The sequence below is a fragment of the Panthera tigris genome, chromosome A3 (assembly GCF_018350195.1).
Source record: "Panthera tigris isolate Pti1 chromosome A3, P.tigris_Pti1_mat1.1, whole genome shotgun sequence".
Classification (NCBI taxonomy): domain Eukaryota; kingdom Metazoa; phylum Chordata; class Mammalia; order Carnivora; family Felidae; genus Panthera; species Panthera tigris.
This window is the reverse complement of record NC_056662.1, coordinates 1939620-1957795: the sequence shown is the minus strand read 5'-3', so window position 1 is coordinate 1957795 and position 18176 is coordinate 1939620. Positions and strand designations below refer to the sequence as shown.

At 62.8% G+C, this 18176-nt stretch overlaps 1 protein-coding gene and 1 long non-coding RNA gene across 5 annotated transcripts in view; one reads left to right on the top strand and one right to left on the bottom strand.

Moving 5' to 3' along the window:
* Positions 1-18176, top strand: part of CDH4 (cadherin 4) — a 536089-nt gene that overhangs the window by 496175 nt on the left and 21738 nt on the right. For all 4 annotated transcript variants that reach the window (XR_006215334.1, XM_042980004.1, XM_042980003.1 and 1 more), the window contains exon 8: positions 8198-8335. Coding sequence is in view for 3 of the 4 variants with exons in the window: in XM_042980004.1 (XP_042835938.1) it covers positions 8198-8335 (138 nt within the window). In the remaining variant the exon portion in view is untranslated. The remainder of the gene's footprint in view (positions 1-8197; positions 8336-18176) is intronic.
* LOC122237134 lies at positions 9877-10720 on the bottom strand. The gene is made up of 3 exons (XR_006215335.1): positions 10644-10720; positions 10279-10493; positions 9877-10031 (listed from the first exon to the last, which is right to left on the bottom strand). It is a non-coding gene; the product is annotated as an uncharacterized LOC122237134 (long non-coding RNA).

The following is an 18176-nucleotide window of genomic DNA, read 5'->3' as shown; positions in this document are numbered from 1 at the left end:
AGCGTCTCCAGGCAGAGGGAGGGATGTCCCTACGTGGTCACGCATGTCGGCCCCCTCCCCGCCCCCACCTGGCCTGCGTCCCCACGCCCTCGGCCGCCAGGGCCCCTGCCCCCACGGCCCCTCCAGTCTGTCTCACCCACCCCTGCTTGCTCCGCCCGCCAGACCTCGACGGCACCTTCCCAGCTGGTCTCCTGGCCTCTGCTCCTGCCCTCCTTCTGTCCTCACTCAACAGCCAGGGGATCCAGTCCACACCGGATCCGACCACCGCTGCCTTCTCAGACCCTCCTGTGGCTTCCTGTCTCCCCCAGAGTAAAATCCAAATGTAGCTTCTGTATCCTCTGCACCCTCTGGTCCACCTTGCCCCTGCTCGCTGGCCTCCCTTCCCGGCCACGCCAGAGTGCCTGCCTCAGGGCCTTTGCACTGGCTGTTCCCGCTGCCTAAAACATCCCTCCCCAGGATGCCCACCAGTTGGCCAATCGAGTGACTGCTTCACAAAGAAGCCCTGTCTGGCCAGCCCGTGTAAACTAGCACCCCACGAACCCCACCACTCTCGGCCCACTTCTCCTTCATTCTCCTACAGCCCTTGTCACTACCTGACGTGGCACGTTTTGCTCACGTATCGGCTGTCTCCTCCCCTGGAGTGATGGTTCCCAGCCAGGGTGATTCCCTCCCCCACGTCTGCGAACAGTTCTGATCGTCGCGACTTGGGGACGGCCCCCCTCAGAGAATGATGTGGCCCCAGAGGGCAGCAACACCAAGCGGGAAACGCCCAGAGCATCCGTGCAGGAGGGCACGGGCCCTGCGGGCCCCGCGGAATCCTGGACTTGCGGAACTAGGGCACGTGGCCCCTCCGTGATCAGGTGTGAGCTGTGCGTGCGTGGCCGTGGCTGCCCCACCTCCCGCCAGTGCAGGTGCTTGTGTCTGTGACCCAGGCGGGTGGCCGGGAGGGGCCCCGAGGAGGAGAAACTCCAGGACTCAGGGACCAAGGCATCTCCTAGGATGGGACAGCCCCCCCCCCCGCCCCCTGCCACTGGCTTGTGTCTTCCCAGGGTCTCAGACCCCCGAAATCCTCGGTGGTCGTTCCTGAGAGCTCATCTCCCCTCGGTCCCACAGAGGGAGATGGGGACACAGCCAGGCACCCTGCTCATCCGCTGCTGGGGACTGCGCGGCCACTCCCCATGCGGCCGAGGGAGGACGCCGTCCCTGAGGTGCTGGAACGTTCTCTCGTTTGCAGAGAGTAACCTGGCGGTGCAGAGGGAGGAGATGGGGGCCGGGTGAGGCTTGTCGCGGCCGCAGCATCGCCGCAGCCCTGGGGGGAGGCGGCCGGCCCCACACACCCCGAGGGTGCGGAGGGCAGTGGAGACGCCCCCCCCCACCTGGTCATCCCCCCCAAAACGCTGTCCCCGCCGGCAGCCCCTCCTGCCCCCCAGCCCCGAGCGGCCACTCTTCCGATGTCTGTCTCAACTGGCTGGCCCTGGCAGGACGTGTCACGTCAGCGGGGCCCGAGAGCAGGTGGCCTCTGGGTCTGCTCCCTTCGCCCAGTGCCGTGCCGTCAAGGTTCGCCCCTGGGGCAGCACGTGTCCGCGCTCCGTTCCTCCTGGAGCCGCCAAGTCGTACTGCAGCCTGTGCGTGGACCGCAGCCGGTCATTCATCACGGGTGGACGGGCGTCCGGGTTGTTTCCACCTGGGGCCGCGTGGCCAGTGCAGCTGCGAGTCCTGGACAAGCGTTTGTGTTGGACTCTTTTCCCAGCCCCCCGGGCACGTGCCGAGGCGCAAGATCGCTGCTCGTGGGGTAACGGAGCTTTCAAGGACCCGTAGACCATGTTCCTTGGCGGTCACGCTCCCCACACCCCTTGGGACGAGTCCCAGTGAACAGGAGCAGCAGCCCGTGCCCCCTCCCCCGCCTCCTGTGCCCCCTCTTCCTGCAGTGTCCCTCCTGTGTCCCCTCCTCCCGTGGTGTCCCTCCCGTGCCACCTCCTGCAGCGTCCCTCCCATGTCCCCTCCTCCCCCAGCGTCCCTCCCGTGTCCCCTCCTCCCCCGGCGTCCCTCCATGTCCCCTTCTCCCCCGGCGTCCCTCCCGTGTCCCCTCCTCCCCCGGCGTCCCTCCCGTGTCCCCTCCTCCCCGGCGTCCCTCCCGTGTGCCTTCCTCCCACGGTGTCCCTCCCGTGAGCCCTCCTCCCACAGTGTCCGTCCCGTGAGCTCTCCTGCCTGGTTCTCAGGGCCTGATCCGACACCCAGGTGCTAAGCAACGTAAGCCCCAGGCGCAGGGGGGAGGCCAAGCCCCCAGTGTACTTGTAGGTCAGCGTCTGAGGGATGGCGGTTCCAGCAGTGACTGCAGTGATAGGCAGGGAAGCACGAGGGGGCCTATGGCCCAGGGTGGGAGCATCGGGGCACCAGCGGTGACCAGACAGCAGGAGAACCCCAGCCTCATTCAGGGAGGAGGGATGCTGGGAGGGTCTGTGGCTTGCCCGGTGGACGCCGGGCTCTCAGCCTGGACTTACACCTGCGTCCCGGCTGCCAGCCCGTTGCAAAGCACCTGCAGCAGACACGAGCGTGGGGGGTGACACGGGCCATTCTCGGGTCGGGGGCGGCCCGGGCCCCTCCGGCACGTGGGGGTCCAAGCCAAGGCCTGACGTGGGTCAGGGTGCAGTCCTGGTGGCCGGCACGGGGAGTGGGTAACACGGGGCCCGCAGGAAGCTTTGATGCGTTTCTCGGGCAGGTCAGCCAGCTGCACTATTGACGGATGTTCTGCAAAATTTAAATGCTGAGCTATGGGGATCTTAAGCAAAAACCCCCGGGACCACCCACTTTCGATTTTCTTACCTCCTCTCGAACTTGAAAATGGCCAGATCACATTTCAGCGAATTCACTGCACCGGAGGAGGAGGGGTCCCCCTGGGCAGCAGTGGGGGGGGAGGGTGTTGGTGGGAGACTCAGGAGGCCCAGGCCCGCCCACTCCCCACCGGCCACCTCCCTGCAGCTCCATCAGGGGCTGATATGGAGATCAGAGGCCCGCTGCACAGCTCAGCCCGTGGAGAAGGACCACTGTGGGTCCAGGGTCATCTCTTTGTCCCAGGAGACCCAGGCGGCAGGTTTTGGGGGCTCCAGACGGCCAGACCCCGGACACACCATCCACCAGCCATGTGCGCCCCCCTCCCGGGACTCAGTTTGATCCACTGCAAAGTAGGGAGGGTTTCACCCCTGCTCCCCAGGGCCGCTGGAATGTAGGCGCCTCGCGGCAAATGTGGTCTGTGGGGTCGCCAGCCGGAGGCACTAGAACAGCCCTGAGAAACGTCCCTTGCCGTGTCAGGGCTCCCACACCAGGCCTCACGGAAACGATGACACGAAGCCTTACTTAATGAATACATCAACCCGCTAACCATGCCAGAGCCTTCCCGTAAGTAACGATGGGACGGTTATGTAAGGGCATCTTGTCCAAGGACGCCAGGTGACTGGCCGCCTTCCTCAGCCTCTGAATGCCGTTCCAGAAGGGGATTTGGTGCCGCAAAAAGATGACATTCCTGGGTCTGAGAATGTACTTTCTAAAGTGTAAGCAGCAGCACGGGAGCTGAGCGCCTCCCACCCCCCCGCAAGCCGGGGAGCCTCACAGCGATGCAAACCCTGATCAGGGCCGAGCTGGCCCGGGTCTCAGAGCCCCGCCCACGGCGAGGCCCAGTTCTGCTGGGGCCTTGCCCACATTTCTTCCTGGTGGGGGGTGGTCTTCCCCCCCACCCACTCAGGGCCCAGAGAGTCCCCCACCCACCCTCCAGAAGCAAGACCAGCACACCCTCTAGTGGTGGTGGGCTGCACACACGTGCACACACACGTGGATGTACACATGGATACCTTCACGCGTGCACACGCGTGCACATATATCTATATGCGCACGCGTGTGCAGACACAAACGTGCGCACATGGATGTACACGTGGATACATGCGTGTGTGCACATACGTGTACACATACCTCTATGCGTGTGTGTGCATACACGCAGATGTACACGTGGATACGTGCATCATGCATACTCATATACATATACTTGTGTGTGTGCACATGTGTGCGTGCACAAACATACATGGATGTACACGTGGATACATGCACGTGTGCACATATGTGTACATGTACCTATATGTGTGTGTGCATGTGCATATACAAATATGCACACACGGATGTACACATGGATACGTGCACACGTGCACACACAAATACACTTGCACACAACTGTACACATTCGCATACCTATATACGTGCATACATATGTCCGCATACAGGTACCAGGCACACACGTTCACGTACACACGTACGTGCACATGCATGTGTCTCTGAGGCCAGTAGCCCAGATGGTCCCGTGTCGCTTGTGAGTCAACGACTGAGGACACAGGACGGTGTGGAAGAGACTTCACATTCCAATCAGACTTTTTTCCTCTCTTCTCTGGCCAGATCTGTCCCTCGGCCTCCAGCCTGTGCCCTCTCGGGTCCTCTGCTCTGGCCCCTTGTGGTGGTGGCCCTGGGAGGCAAGGTGGGGCAGGAGGTTTGGTCGCTCCGTGTCTGCTCCACCGGGCCCCCTTCCCTCCCACCCCGGGGGTCAGACAGTCAAAGCCCCAGTGGCAGAGGTCGTGCGGGAAGCCTCACTGAAGGGGACGCTGCCGTGTGCCCTGAGCAAGGCCAGCACAGGGGCGGGGACGTGCCGGCTGTCTCACAGTCCAGGGCTCCGTGATGCGCCAGGGGAAGAGTGCAGCCAGCAACCCGGGAGCGGGGTGGGTGTGGTCCTGCACACCCGCATCCTGCAGGCATCACGTCACTTGCCCACTCGTGCGCCGGGCGCTGGCTTGCCAGGCCCCACTTACTCGTTCACTGCTCCCCCCGATGGCGCCCACAGGGTGCTCGCCACGGAGCCCGAGCGCCAGGCCAGCCGTGGGGGGCGATGTGACAGTCAGTGTGCACCAGCCTGGGCACGTGTGGCCACATGGCAGGACTGGCAGAGGGACGCCGACCCAGCCGGGTGGCCGGGGTGCCCCGTGATGAGGGACACCGGCGTGCAGGAAGGCCCGAGGTGTCCCCTGCCCATCACGGGTGGATTCCGCCGGGATTCTGTGCGGCTTGGAAGTCGGTCCTGCGGGGGCGGGGGGAGGAGAAAGTCCGATTAAACCAGAGAACCTTCCAAAGCGAGGCTGCGGGAAACCGGATTTTGCGCCCGCGTCCTGGTGGGGCAGGGCGCACGCGGGGTGGGGTGCAGAGGGACCGAGGCTCAGGCGTGTGGGGATTCAGGATCGGTCTTCCCCCGGCACGGGCACCACCTCCAGCACCAGCGCCCTAGTCCTCGCCAAGGCAGAGCTGTGACCTGAGACAGGTGGCCCCTCTGATGGACGGGAAGGAAGGGCGTCTTCCTTCTGCCCTGGGGAAGCGGCCTCTGCCGCGGGCAGGGCCACGAGGCCAGGCCTGGCGGGTTTCTGCGTGTGCCTTGTCCGCGCTGGTGAAGGTGAATCCTGACCGTGCTGCTGTCGCGGGCAGTCCGTCGAGGATGGTGCCGGCCACGCTCTCCGTGTACCGTCTGCTCGGAAAGAGACCCGCTAGGTGTCTTCACTGATGTTGCCGTGTGGGCACCGTTGGCTCCATATGCATTTTGTCCACGACAAAAGCCAGAAAGAACGACGGGTGTCCGGAATCCCCACCGGCACGACCACCTGCCCCTGGTGCGCTCGGTGGTCCCGGTGTGAGAAGACGCAGGGCCACGTGGGCAGGGCCACGTGCTGGGCTGATTTGCTGTTCACACTGCCTGTCCGAGCTTCCCTCTCCGGTGAGCCCTACACTCCTCGTTCAAGAGCCATCTCTGATGCACCTCCAAGGGGAAGCCTCTACCTCCTTCTGAGTTCCCTTGTGCCCGGCACAGAGGAGAAGATGTCAGCCACCTCATGGGGTGGTTGTGGTTCTCCTGACATAAATGACGGGTGGTTAGCAGGAGAGAGGGAAGGAGGCAGGATGGATGATGGGGAATCGATGGATGGGTGGGTGGAGGGATGAATGGGGGTGTGGATGGACGGATGAGTAGATGGATGGATGGGTGAGTAGATGGGTGGAGGGCTGGATGGATAGGTGGATGGTGGGACAGGGGGATGGAGGGATGGGGTATGTGGATGGAGGGAGGGAGGGAGGGAGGGATGGAGGGATGGATGGATGGATGATGGAGGGATGGGTGGGTGGATGGAGGGATGGGTGGGTGGATGGGTGGGTGGATGGATGGATGGGTGAGTAGATGGGTGGAAGGCTGGATGGATAGGAGGATAGAGGGACAGGGGGATGGAAGGATGGGGTATGTGGATGGAGGGAGGGAGGGAGGGAGGGAGGGATGGATGATGGAGGGATGGGTGGGTGGATGGAGGGATGGGTGGGTGGATGGGTGGGTGGATGGATGGATGGGTGAGTAGATGGGTGGAAGGCTGGATGGGTAGGTGGATAGAGGGACAGGGGGATGGAGGGATGAATGGGTGGACGGAGGGAGGAAGGGAGGGATGGATGATGGATATGTGGATGGATGATGGAGAGATGGGTGGGTGGATGGATGGGTAAATGGATGACAGAGAGGAAGAAGGGAAGGAAGTAAAGGTTTATCTTTTGTGAGAAAACTTTTGAACGTGGCACAGCACCAGAGTGAAGCTATTTCTATTATTTTTTTACGTCTCCTTGGTTGCAAGTTCTATCCATTTTCACAAGTGTCAGCTGTTTTAGGCATTTACTCAATTCACTTAACAAACACTGATCGAGGGTCTACTGTGTACCAGGCACTAGGCTGGAGTCCAGGCACACAGCCTCTCACAGATGGGGACTGAAGCCTGGCAGGCCGGCCCCCGTGCCGCCGCGCCTCTCGGCCCCTCCCCTCGTGCCTGTCGCCCTGGAAGGCCTGTTGAGGAGCCCTGACTGTGCCTCCCCACCCCCCATCCAGCGGATCAGTCAGTCCCCTAGAAGGAGTGACCCAGGCGTGCACAGAGGAGCGGTTTCCTGCTCCTCCAGGGGCTCCTGTCACCGCCTGGAGTGACAGCCAGGGGGAGGAAGAGGGGGGAGGATGGGGGCCAGGAGCCAGCACACCCCCCACCCCCACACGCGTCCTGACCCTGGAGTGGGCTGCACCGGGCCCCCGGGCCACGGTCACATGGGACAGTGGCCTTGACTGGTGGGAGGACAGGGCAGGTTCTAGGAAACAGTGTGTGGACGCTCCCGAGCCCCCAGGGCCCCCACCCCAGTCCAGGGCCCAGCCAGATGGACTTCGTGAGCCCAGACACGCTCCTCCCAGCTTGGGGAGGGGCTGCCACGCTGTCACCTCCGGGCAGCACATCCCTCCTCTTCCAGAAGCCTCCCCCGGTTTCCCCCGCCCTGGCTCCCGGAGAAGCTTGTGGTGTCCCTGCCCAGCCTGCCCCGGGGGTACCCGGCTCATGCTGTCTGGTGTCAGAGCCCAGGGCTGACGCACGTCTTCTGTCAAGGGCCAGACAGTGACCGTTGTAGGCTTTTCCGGCCACGTGATCTCTGTCACAGCCACTCAGCTGTTGTCGTGCAGAAACAAGCCACAGACAGCACGCTAATGAGTGGACGTGGCCCTGTGTCAGTACAACTTTATTTACAGATTAAAGAACCAGTGGTAGGGAGATTTGGCCCGAGGCCCGTAGTTTGCTGACCCCTTGTATACGCTTGTTGGGTCACATGATTTCTCTCCAGGCCCCTCAGCGGCTCCCAGCTGTCCACAAATATCCAGACGCCTTATCGGGCACCAAGGGACCTCAGTGGACAAGCTCGCTATTCCTCAGCATCTCTGTTGTCACCGACGGTCACTTAGGAACATTTAATGCTCTATGTGTTGGGCACTGCAGTCGGCTTTGGGGACACGGTGGTGAGTAAGACAGCCGTGGCCTCCCGGAGCTCCGTTTGGTGAGCACAGACAACGAGGAAACGATGGCACAAAACCGTAAACTCAGAACCCTGTTCTGAGCCGCGGATGTGGAGGCCGGTCTGCGGGCGGCTCATGGAGCCCTGGCGTGTCCGTGGGATTGCCCCTGTCTCTGCAAAGTGTCCATCCTGGTTTCCCGAACCCCACGCAACACGGTGCTCTCGGCCCCCCGTGCTCTCTGGCCGCGGGGAGCGTGCGTGTTGATGGAAAGGACGGGCCGAGACCCAAACTGATGCCTGTTCCCTCCCGCCCCTGTCCCTCCAGAAAGTGCAGCAGTACACAGTCATTGTCCAGGCCACAGACATGGAAGGGAACCTCAACTACGGCCTGTCGAACACGGCCACGGCCATCATCTCGGTGACGGACGTGAACGACAACCCGCCGGAGTTCACCACGAGCACGGTGAGTACGCAGCTCACGGCCGTCGGGTGCGGCTCGTGCCGCTTCTCCCCTCCCTGAGTGTGATGGAGGGACGGGCAGCGGGAGGCTGACGCGGAGGGGGCCTCCCCGGGGTCTGCGGGAGACAGGCGGGAGGGCCTGCCAAGGCTCTGCCTCCGGGGGTGGGTGCGGGGGGACGTGTGCTCCAGTCCGGCACCGCGAGGCCCGATGCTGAGCCGCAGCTGACGCTCTGAGAAGTGCCCGGGACAGACTGGGCTGGACACTCTCTCCGGAGTTGACCCGTGGTTTGGGGGCCCGGTCGCTTTGGGAGGCACGCGTGTGGCTGCGTGTGGCCGTGTGTGCAACGCGACCTCCTGGGGGGGTGGGGGGAGGGGGCTCCTGCAGGAGCAGAACGTTGCCGTGAGCAGAACGTCGTGGAGGGTGGGGACACGCCGGGCGTTCCTCCCCCTCAGGCAGAGCTGCCCACACCAGGCTGCTCCCGGCCGGAGTGACCAAGTGCGCTTGGTGGGCATTCATGCGCCTCCGTTCTGAGTCTAGAGCCCACGAGTCACAGAGACCAGCTGCGCTCATGCCGGCACATCCCAGGGGCAGGGCCCCGGGGTCACAGATTCAACAGCGCTGCCCCGCCAGGAGCCCCTCCCCAGGAAATCCTCACGGCCCACTCAGTGCCCGGCACGTTTGGTGACCCCCTCCTGCGCCACCCAGCCGTCTTCGGGGGGCCGGCCCTGCTCTCTCCCCACTCACTGGTCCACACCCTCCCCGGATGACTGCCCAGGTCCTTGGCGAGCAGCGCTGTGCCCCCCCGCCAGGGCAGGCGCCTGTCCTCAGGTGTGGCGGGTGCAGGGGCCAGGATGGGCGGAGGAGGGTCAGGTCAGCAAGGGCCCCCGGAGTGGTGCTGGCTGGCGGCTGCCACCCCAAGGTCTCGGGATGGCCTCTCAGAGCCACCGCCTCTGCTGGGGTCCAGGCTCCCGGAGGGCCGACTGGGTGAGGGGGCCACGGCAATAACAGTGACAGTAATGGCGACAGCACAAGCCGCGCTGGGAGCCTTCCCCTGCCAGGCTCTGGTCCCCCCAACCTTGTGAGGGTCAGGGCCCTCGCCCGACAGTCCCTCAGTGACAGAGGCTCAGAGACACGAAGTCACTTGCCCAGACTCTCACTGCTAGCCCGTAAGTGGCAGCGGCTGGGATTGGAGCCCAGAAGCTGCACCTGCTGTGCAGCGAGGGGGGAAGGGGGAGGGGGGAGGGGAAGGCGGTGGGGAAACAGAGAGGAGACCCCTCCTTCTCCCCGAGAAGGCCGGTCAGCGCCAGGAAGACATCTCACAGGCCAGAGTCTGGGAGACGAGAGCCTCCCTGGGGTCCAAGCATCCTCTCCTCCTGCTTCCCCACGCCCCACGCCCCGAGCGCTCCTGTCCCCGAATCACAGAGTCCCCAGACCCCACAGCCCTGTACCTCCACCCCCCTCCCCAACTTCCCACATCCCGGAACCCGGCGGGGTGGCCTTGCCTGTGGGGGCGCAGCGCCATCTAGCGGGCGGACGGTAGCTTGCACGCGGGCGGAGCTGCTGATCCACAGCCCACCTGGCGAGGAGCGGGCTGGCTTCCGCGGCCACCTGCTCTCCTGGGCCAGTGGGCAATGGCAGGAAAGGCCCTGGGCCAATGTCCCGGGGAGTCTGGACATGGGTGAAGCGGCCCCGAGCGACCCTGGAAGGAGAATAATGCCCAGGCTGCAGGCCCCAGCAGGGCCTGGCGCACACCTGGCCGGGCAGACCTGGCTGTCTTCCGGACACGCCAGGCCCGCGCTAGCGCCTGACCACAGTACCCTCGGGAGCAGGACGCCTCCCAGAGGTGACCTTGCAGTGAGGAGCGGAGCCAGCACCACGCCAGGCATCTGACATCGACCCTGGCGGTTGCGCTGAGTGGGTGGGCACCTTGGACACTCAGAACCCACCTTCCGCCTCAGGGGTCTCAGGTGGTCTCGGGCGGGTGCCCAGGCAAGAGGACACTGTTCCCAGGGATACGCTCGTGTCCTGGTGCCAACTGCGAGCCCTTGTGTGCTGGGGCGGTGGCACCAGCCCTCGTGACCGCCAGGATCCCCAGGAAACAGCCTCGGGACCTCCACTGTCGCCACGGGAACAGAGCAGAAGGAAACCAAGCCAGCTGTCCCTGTTGGTAGTGAAGGATATGCTTCCGGGCATGGGCCACCATAGCAACCCGGGGAGTCAAGGACTCAGCCCAGCCCTCCTGGTCACCTCCAGCCACCACGGGGTTTGGCAAAAGCTCCCAGAGACCGGACAGGATGCTCAGAGCCCCCACCTGCCTCAAGATCCTGGTCCGCACTTGCACCCAGGTGCCCTGGAGAAGGTGTGGCCACCCAGGGAGGGCAGGCGATGGCACAGACCCCGGTGGCTGCAGCGACAGGCGGAAAGGCAGAGGGCTCCGGCATGGGGCAGACCAGAGCCTGCACCCACCCTCCTGCCCCCAAACAGCCTGATTCTTTTACGCCCAAGATGGTCGGCCGCTGCCTAATACACCAGGAGCCAAAGTAGACACAGCCCATCGGCTCCAGACAAGAGCTCCCAGAGAGACCTCTTGGTCTCCGGCTTCGAGTCGGATGGAGATCTTGCCGATGCTGTTGAGGTGTGACGGGAATGCGGCATAACGCACGGACCTTCCGGGAAACGTTCCCACCGGCCAGGAGCACAAGCCCGTGCCCGTCCCCAGAGGCAGCCCCCACCCCTGCGTCCATCGCCAAGGTGACCTTTGCTTGTCCTACGACATCACGTGGATGGAGTCACGCGGGCCGCACAGTTCTGCGGAGCCAGGCTTCTCTCATCCAACAGAACGCCCGTGGAGCCCACGTCTGTGGTTGCACCCGCGCGGTCGGACAATCTCCCGCGTTCCTGGGGGTCCCCCGTGGCCAGCTCAGATCTTTGGACCATCTGTGAGCACCCCGTCCGTGCATGCCCTCCTTCGTTTAATCACTTTCTCTGTTTTAAAGATTGTTCTGAATGACAGTAGTTCACGATAGCTAAACTTTGTTTCATAGAGGAAAACTGTATTGATTATAAGGGAAAAGGAATGTATGGAAGTAAACAGAGTAAACATAAAGGGGGAGAGAGTACGGAGAAGGAGAGAGAAGGGTTCATGCATCAGATCGGGCGCTCACCACATCCAGCCTCCCGGCTGGGGAGGCCCCACGGTGAACGGCCCGGGTGGGGTCCCGATTGAGGGTCCTGGGCAGAGCGTCCTCCCCTCGGGGGAGGCTTCCAGCTAGCTCTTCCCGCCCGGGCGACGGATACACCGCCCGTGTGTGGTCCCCGGTTGCTCATGAAGTTTGTCTCGGTGCCGTCCCCAGCCAGCTGGGTCTTCTCTGCTTCTCTCACGGCATCACTATCCCAGGAACCTGGGCGGCTGGGTATCCTTCTTCCCTCCCTGATGCAGTCCAGGCGGCCAGCCCGGTCCGGCTCCAGGGGGTGAGCCAGTTAATCCCTCTTGGCGTCAGGAACGGAGGGGCCCGTTCTGATCCCAAGTCCAGATACGGAGCGTGAGCCAAGCAAGCCGCCATGACCGCGTGTGCGGCTCTACGCACAAGGCCCACGGACGAGTTCTAGGCAGAGTGGAGACCCGGCTGAGCTTCCAACCAGGTAGTTCGCACACACGGTAGCGTAACTGAAAAGGTACCAAGGGAGCCACCGTGACGAAGGCGTCCCCTTCCGCCCCACGCCGCCTCCACCTCGCGCCCCGCTCTGTACCTGGTGTTCTCCGACTTGGGTTCTTTCACTCACGATGTGTCTGAGACCCTCCCGTGTCCGTAGATTCTGAGTGGCCTTGGGATGTTTTCAGTGCTCGTTTGGGAATAACGTCAGGCTCACACAGAGTCGTCGGAGCGGGAAGGAGAAACGGAACAGCCACGTGCACTGGCCACCATCGCGTGTCCTCCGTGTCCCCGTGCCACTGCTGTGTCTGCAGATGGCCGCCCGGACCGGGGACGGAGCCGTAGCATCATGGCTGTCACGCCTAGAAGCTTCTGTGTGTTTCCTAAGAGGATTCCCCCCCGCCCCCGATGTGGCCATGGTGGTCACGCCTAGAAGCTTCTGTGTTTCCTAAGAGGACTTTCCCCCCGATGTGGCCTTGGTGGTCACGCCTAGAAGCTTCTGTGTTTCCTAAGAGGACTTTTCCCCCCGACGTGGCCTTAGTGGTCACGCCTAGAAGCTTCTGTGTTTCCTAAGAGGACTTTCCCCCCGATGTGGCCTTGGTGGTCACGCCTAGAAGCTTCTGTGTTTCCTAAGAGGACTTTTCCCCCCGACGTGGCCTTGGTGGTCACACCTAGAAGCTTCTGTGTTTCCTAAGAGGACTTTCCCCCCGATGTGGCCTTGGTGGTCACGCCTAGAAGCTTCTGTGTTTCCTGAGAGGTTTTCCCTGACGTGGCCACGGTGGTCATCACATACATGGCCACTGCCCCTTTTTCCACCAGAGACGACTGAGGCCCAGAGGGCTAGTTCCGGGCTGCCCGAGGTCACACAGCGAGACTGTCAAACCCAGAGCGCCTGCTGCCTCGGGCCCCGCCTCTGCCACGTGGCTGTCCTGTCCCCTCCTGAGGCGGAGCACGTTCAGCAGCCACAGCGAGGGCCCCCGGCTGCCCACACCCGCTCCTGCGGGCAGGCCTGCGGGGGGACCACCTCTGCCCCCCGGCCCAGCCCCAGCCCAGCTCTGCCAGCCCGAACCCCGTCTTCCCCTCCGCACGCAGCCGCACTGAAACCCCCGCGGGCTCCCCCAAGTGCCAGTCCTGGGAGGGCCGGGGAGGGAGCGAGGGGAGGGAGCGCTGTGTGGGGCACCAGGAGGGGGGACGCACCAGGAGGAGGGCACCCTTGATCCGCACACACCTCTGAGAAGCGGGCGCCACAGAAGCGCACGGAGATCCTGGAGAGAAGGTGCATCTGACCCCAGACGTGACCCCCGTCCAGGCAAAGGGCAGGTGGGCACAGCCTGGCTCCCTGGAACGTCCCGCCTGCTCCTCCTGTGCCCCGGCCGGCCTCGGGCAGGCCCCAGGCCTGGAGTGGGCTCAGGGTCCGAGAGTCAAGGAGGAGTGCTTCGGCGGTACCTCGGATCCTGACGTCCGCCAGGACAGCGCTCAGGGAGGCGGCCTCGCTACGGTCAGACCCGAAGGCCGCTGCGGCGGGGGGTGGGGGGGAGACCAGTTTCCGGGCAGGAGTGTGCGCGCCCCCCCCACCCATGTGCTAACGTCCTGGTAACTGAGTCACATGGCAGTCGTGGGTTAGATTCGGGGGTCAGGGTGGCCCATGGTGTGTCCCTGGAGACGGGTGACAGGCGGGGCCCAGGAGGCTGCTTGGCACAGGGGTGGTGGGCGGGGCCGAGGGCCGGCCGCCTCCCCGCACAGCCAGGCTATTTTTATCGAGCTTAATCAAGAACAATCAGCAGAAGCTGAGGAGATGGGGGGATTTGCATGATCCAATTCCTACCCTTAAATGTTAATTAAAAGTCATTTCCCCTGTGCGTGTGCTGCCGCGAGGTGCCCCCGCCGCAGGGCTGGCGGGTTGTACGGCCATTGGACACTCAGCACCCCTCGAGGGTGAACGTGGGGGTCAGCTGGGTGGGGGGGGGCTGGTGGCCCCCAGGACGCACTCAGCCCCGAGGACCTCCTGCTGGCTTCGTCCTCGGGTCCCGGAGTGAAGCCTGGATAGCCGGGGTCCCAGGCCCCTGCCACCAGCTCAGCCACCCTCCCTCTGACTCGCCTGGAGTCAGGAGGCCCCTCACGAGCCCCCCGCCTGGTCCCTCCTAGCCCTGTAACCTGGGCTGATAGCCGGACCTCTCTCAATGTCCCCACTTTACACAAAAGTGTCATCGGTCCCAAGGGGATGTCAGGAGGGTCCACTGGTGTCCGTGAAGGTTTACGCCTGGAACCGTGCTGCACTCTGAACGTGCCACGGGCGGCGGCCAGCCCGTCGCAGCAGCACAAGCAGGCCCCCGCCTTCACACACTGGAGTCCTGCCCCAGCTCTCACTCTGCAGGCGAGGGACTCACAGCGAAGTCACTAGAACTCTCCCTGTCAGCCCAGTTTCCTCATCTGTTGGCGGGGGAGGGGGGGGTGGATAGAAGCCATCAAGATGCATTATTATGGCAGTTTAAAACTTGGCAGCTGATAAGACGCGTTTCCTCTTGTCTCTTTGAGAGAGAGAGCAGCAGAGGGGCAGAGAGAGCGGGAGAGACAGAGAATCCTGAGCAGACTCCACATTCTTGGCACAGAGCCTGACTCGGGGCTCGATCCCATGACCCTGGGATATCATGACCTGAGCCGAAGTCAGGAGTCGGATGCTCAACCGACTGAGCCCCCCCGGCGCCCCCGCTGTATGTGGTGACCGCATGGCCTGCTTCCCGTCCCCAGAGAAGCATGGATGAGATTACATGTGGAAACAATTAATGTGGTTAAATTAAGTAATTTAGTTAAATTCAAGTCAGTGTTAAAGACAAAAGGGCATGTGATCATGGTGCCCCCCCCCCCCACCCCGTTCTCTGGAAATGGGACAGGACGACAGTGAGTGTGGAGGCCAGCACTTGGCCCCCAGCGAACTCAGCCCTCCCCGGGGCTGGCTGGGCCCGCAGCGCCTGAAAGTGGGCCCGCTCTGGCCCCCCAGGTCCTGTGAATCCCAGGTCTCCTCAGCTTTTCGACTTAACGTCCACAAACCCAGGAGAAGGGAGAGATTTGAACTCAGCATGAGTTCCTGAGAATAAGAATTTGGCATCTCAAAACGGGCACGGACTGAACACCCTTAACTGCGCACGGACACTCGGTGCAAACTTCTGCCATAAATAGTTACTCGGATCTCCTCCGAGCACCGAGAGACGGCAGGCCGGAGCGCCAGTCCCCGCCCGACATCACATCCCACCACAAGCCCTTCCTGCCATGCCGGTGTCCACTTCCCAAAGATGACACGTTCTTCGACCCCCTGGGTCCCCACCCAGCCGGACTGCAGGCAGACATGGGGGTCAGAGGCTGGAGCCAGAGTCCCGGCTGCTAACCGGTCTCCCACACAGACCAGTCGCTAACCTCAGGCAAGTCTGGGAGGCCCCGTGCCTGTTTCCTCACCTGTGAGGTGGGGGACAGCTCCTCGGGGTGGGGACAGAGGCTCAGGGGGGCATCCTGGCCCCCAGACCTCAGTCCCTCCCCTGTGATGTGCAGGGTGAATAAAGACAGCCTTCAGGTTGCTTCTGGATCAGGGCCACTGGTCCTCCAATCTGATTCTGATCTGAACTCAGAACCCAGCAGAAACCATCATGATTTTACTAGATACAAAAGTAAATTCTAAACAATAAAACCACTGGAATGTCCAGAGGCGCATCTGTAGTTACATATGCCAGCAGAAGCCAAGGACAAATGGAGGGGCAGTGCTGGTGTGTGCCCGGGGGGGGGGGGGGGGGCTCCACGGAGACCCCTCCCCAGGTGCCCACCCAGCACCACAGCCCCATCCTGGCCAGACGGGGACTCCCGGGGCCGGCTCTCCAGGCTCTGCTAATGACTGTGGCACGTCCCTGAGTTCCAGGTCAGGGAGGGCACCCCTCCTTCCCGGTTAGATGCCCCACCAGTGCAGGGGGTGCAGACTGGAGAGGAGGGGGTGCAGACTGGAGAGGAGGGGGTGTCCTACATCCCAAGAGGCAGCTGGGGGAGGGTCAAGTCCTCCGGCCCACGCACGCGTCTTTTAGGACTTTTAGGACCAGCCATGGTTCCAAGTGATCGGAACAGAAACAAAAACACAGCCTCACGGGTTATGCTGTGGGGTGTGGACAGGCTGGCGTTCTCCGTCCTCTCTGAATCCTGCTGGGCTTCACTGTCCCCACCCAAATCCTCCTCTATGCTAATGTGACCTTCCCCTGGGAGCCCTGCAGATTTCTGCCTCGGAGCTGTGTTTGTGCTAGATGAAATCCTCCCTGCCCCCGGGGATGGGGCTACATTTGAATTCTGGATTACCATCTAGGCGAGACACTGTGTTCTGGTGATCTTAAAATTCCTTCTTTCCCAAATATCTGCCTTCGCATCCCATGAGGCATGGGAGAGGCTTTCCCTGTGCCCGAAAACCTGAAAAAATTAAATTAAAAACTCATTATGGCTAGGGGAAGGTTAATAAGAAAATCCTAAGCCAGATTTATCAGCTTAAGGCCCTTCTTTGTGAACCTTTATTAAACTCGCATGAATTAAAATAGACTCTTGGAATAAACTTCACCCAGAGTCTGGGAGGAATCGGGCTCCGGGACACACAGGTCTCGCCTGTGCCGTGAAGCTCTGGGACGGACCCCACACCCCGGAGACAGAGACAGAGCAGAGCAGACAGAGGTGCCCATCGGGCCAGCTGTGGTGACCCACGGGGGCACACCCAAAGCCCGGCTCTTAGGTGACACTGCCCGGACCCACCCCAGTCATCTAAACAGGGAGGAAAGCTGCCAGAGGCTGTGAGCGGTCACAAGACCCGAGGGCCCGCCGTGTCGGGCATGGAGGCTCCAGCCGGAGCAGCCCCTCCTGTTGCCCACGCTGAACTGGGTGCCATCCCCGTAGGGGCCAGAGCACGGAGCCTCTCCGTCTTGCTTCGGAATCAGGCAGGCGCATGCGACCGGCAGGTCCTAGGCCACCTGACCAGCTCGTGGCCGTAGAGGAAGCTGCGAAAGCAAGTTTGTAGAAAATAAAGAAAGGGATTCGGAAGGCGCCAGACAGCCAGGCAGCCTAACAGTCTTAACCAAAAAGAAACTTAACCAGAAAGTTACTGACTCTGGCGACTTAACCAAAAAGAAAACTCCTCGGGTCTCAGAAGCCAAAAACCAAGCACTGACTTCAGGCACCGCTGGACCCAGGCCCCACGAGCCGCCGGGAGCCTCCCTCGGGACACGCCTCCTCTGGGCTTGGCATCCTCAGGCTTCGGATGGCGGCCCCACCGCACCCAACGCTTTCAGGCAGGTGTGGGTGCAACACCCAGGCCAGAGACAGCACCAGAACTCGGTGAGCCCCGGCTGGCTGGTGGAGGCCACGTGCCATTTCTGAATCACCGAGGTGGGGAGCATCGCGGCCTGGAGAGGGGTCCGCGATCTTTTCTGTAAAGGGCGTAAAGCCATCACTTCCAAGTCTGGGAGCTCCAGGTCACAATCAGTGAACTCCGCCACAGGCAACGTGTAAATGAAGGGACGTGGCTGTGTGCCGATCAAACTTTATTAACAAGACGGGCTATGGCCTGAACTTGGCCCTGTCGTTTGCCAGGCCTCCATTCCCACCAAGCCCCTCACGAGAGTCCGGGCGCCGAGGCCCCAGGACCACAGATGCTCTGGGTCATCCCTACCTCTGAATTCCTAGACGGTCTGGGGAGGGCACACGTTGCTCGCCGGCTTCCCCCCTGCCGCCTGGGAGGTGGGCAGCGGGCGTCCCTGGCCCTGGTCTTCAGTTGAGGAAACCCGCTCAGAGGGGCCGAGGGACCCCCTTAAGCTTCCACGGCTGCTTGAGGCCAAGCCAGGCCTGCGCCCACCTGGACGGGCTCCCTCGGGCAGGTGGCTTCGCCCGGTGTGGTAGGTGCTCTTTTCCGCTCCCGGGGAGCTGGGCCCTCCCTCTGCGGCCAGGGAGCTGTGCTCAGGGCCCAGAGCCGGGCCGGGCAGTGTGCCAGGCCCTTCGTGCCCATTCTCCATCCCCGAGCCTCGGGGGAGGCGGCGTGCCCGTTTTGTGGATGACAAACTCGGTTCTCATTCAGCCCAGGTCAGCAGCCCCCCGGGTGGTCACAGCTTCCAAGAGCACCTCCGGCACTGGGGACACGGTGACGTCTGGCAGAGGGCGTGGCCCTGGGTGCGGCAGGGAGG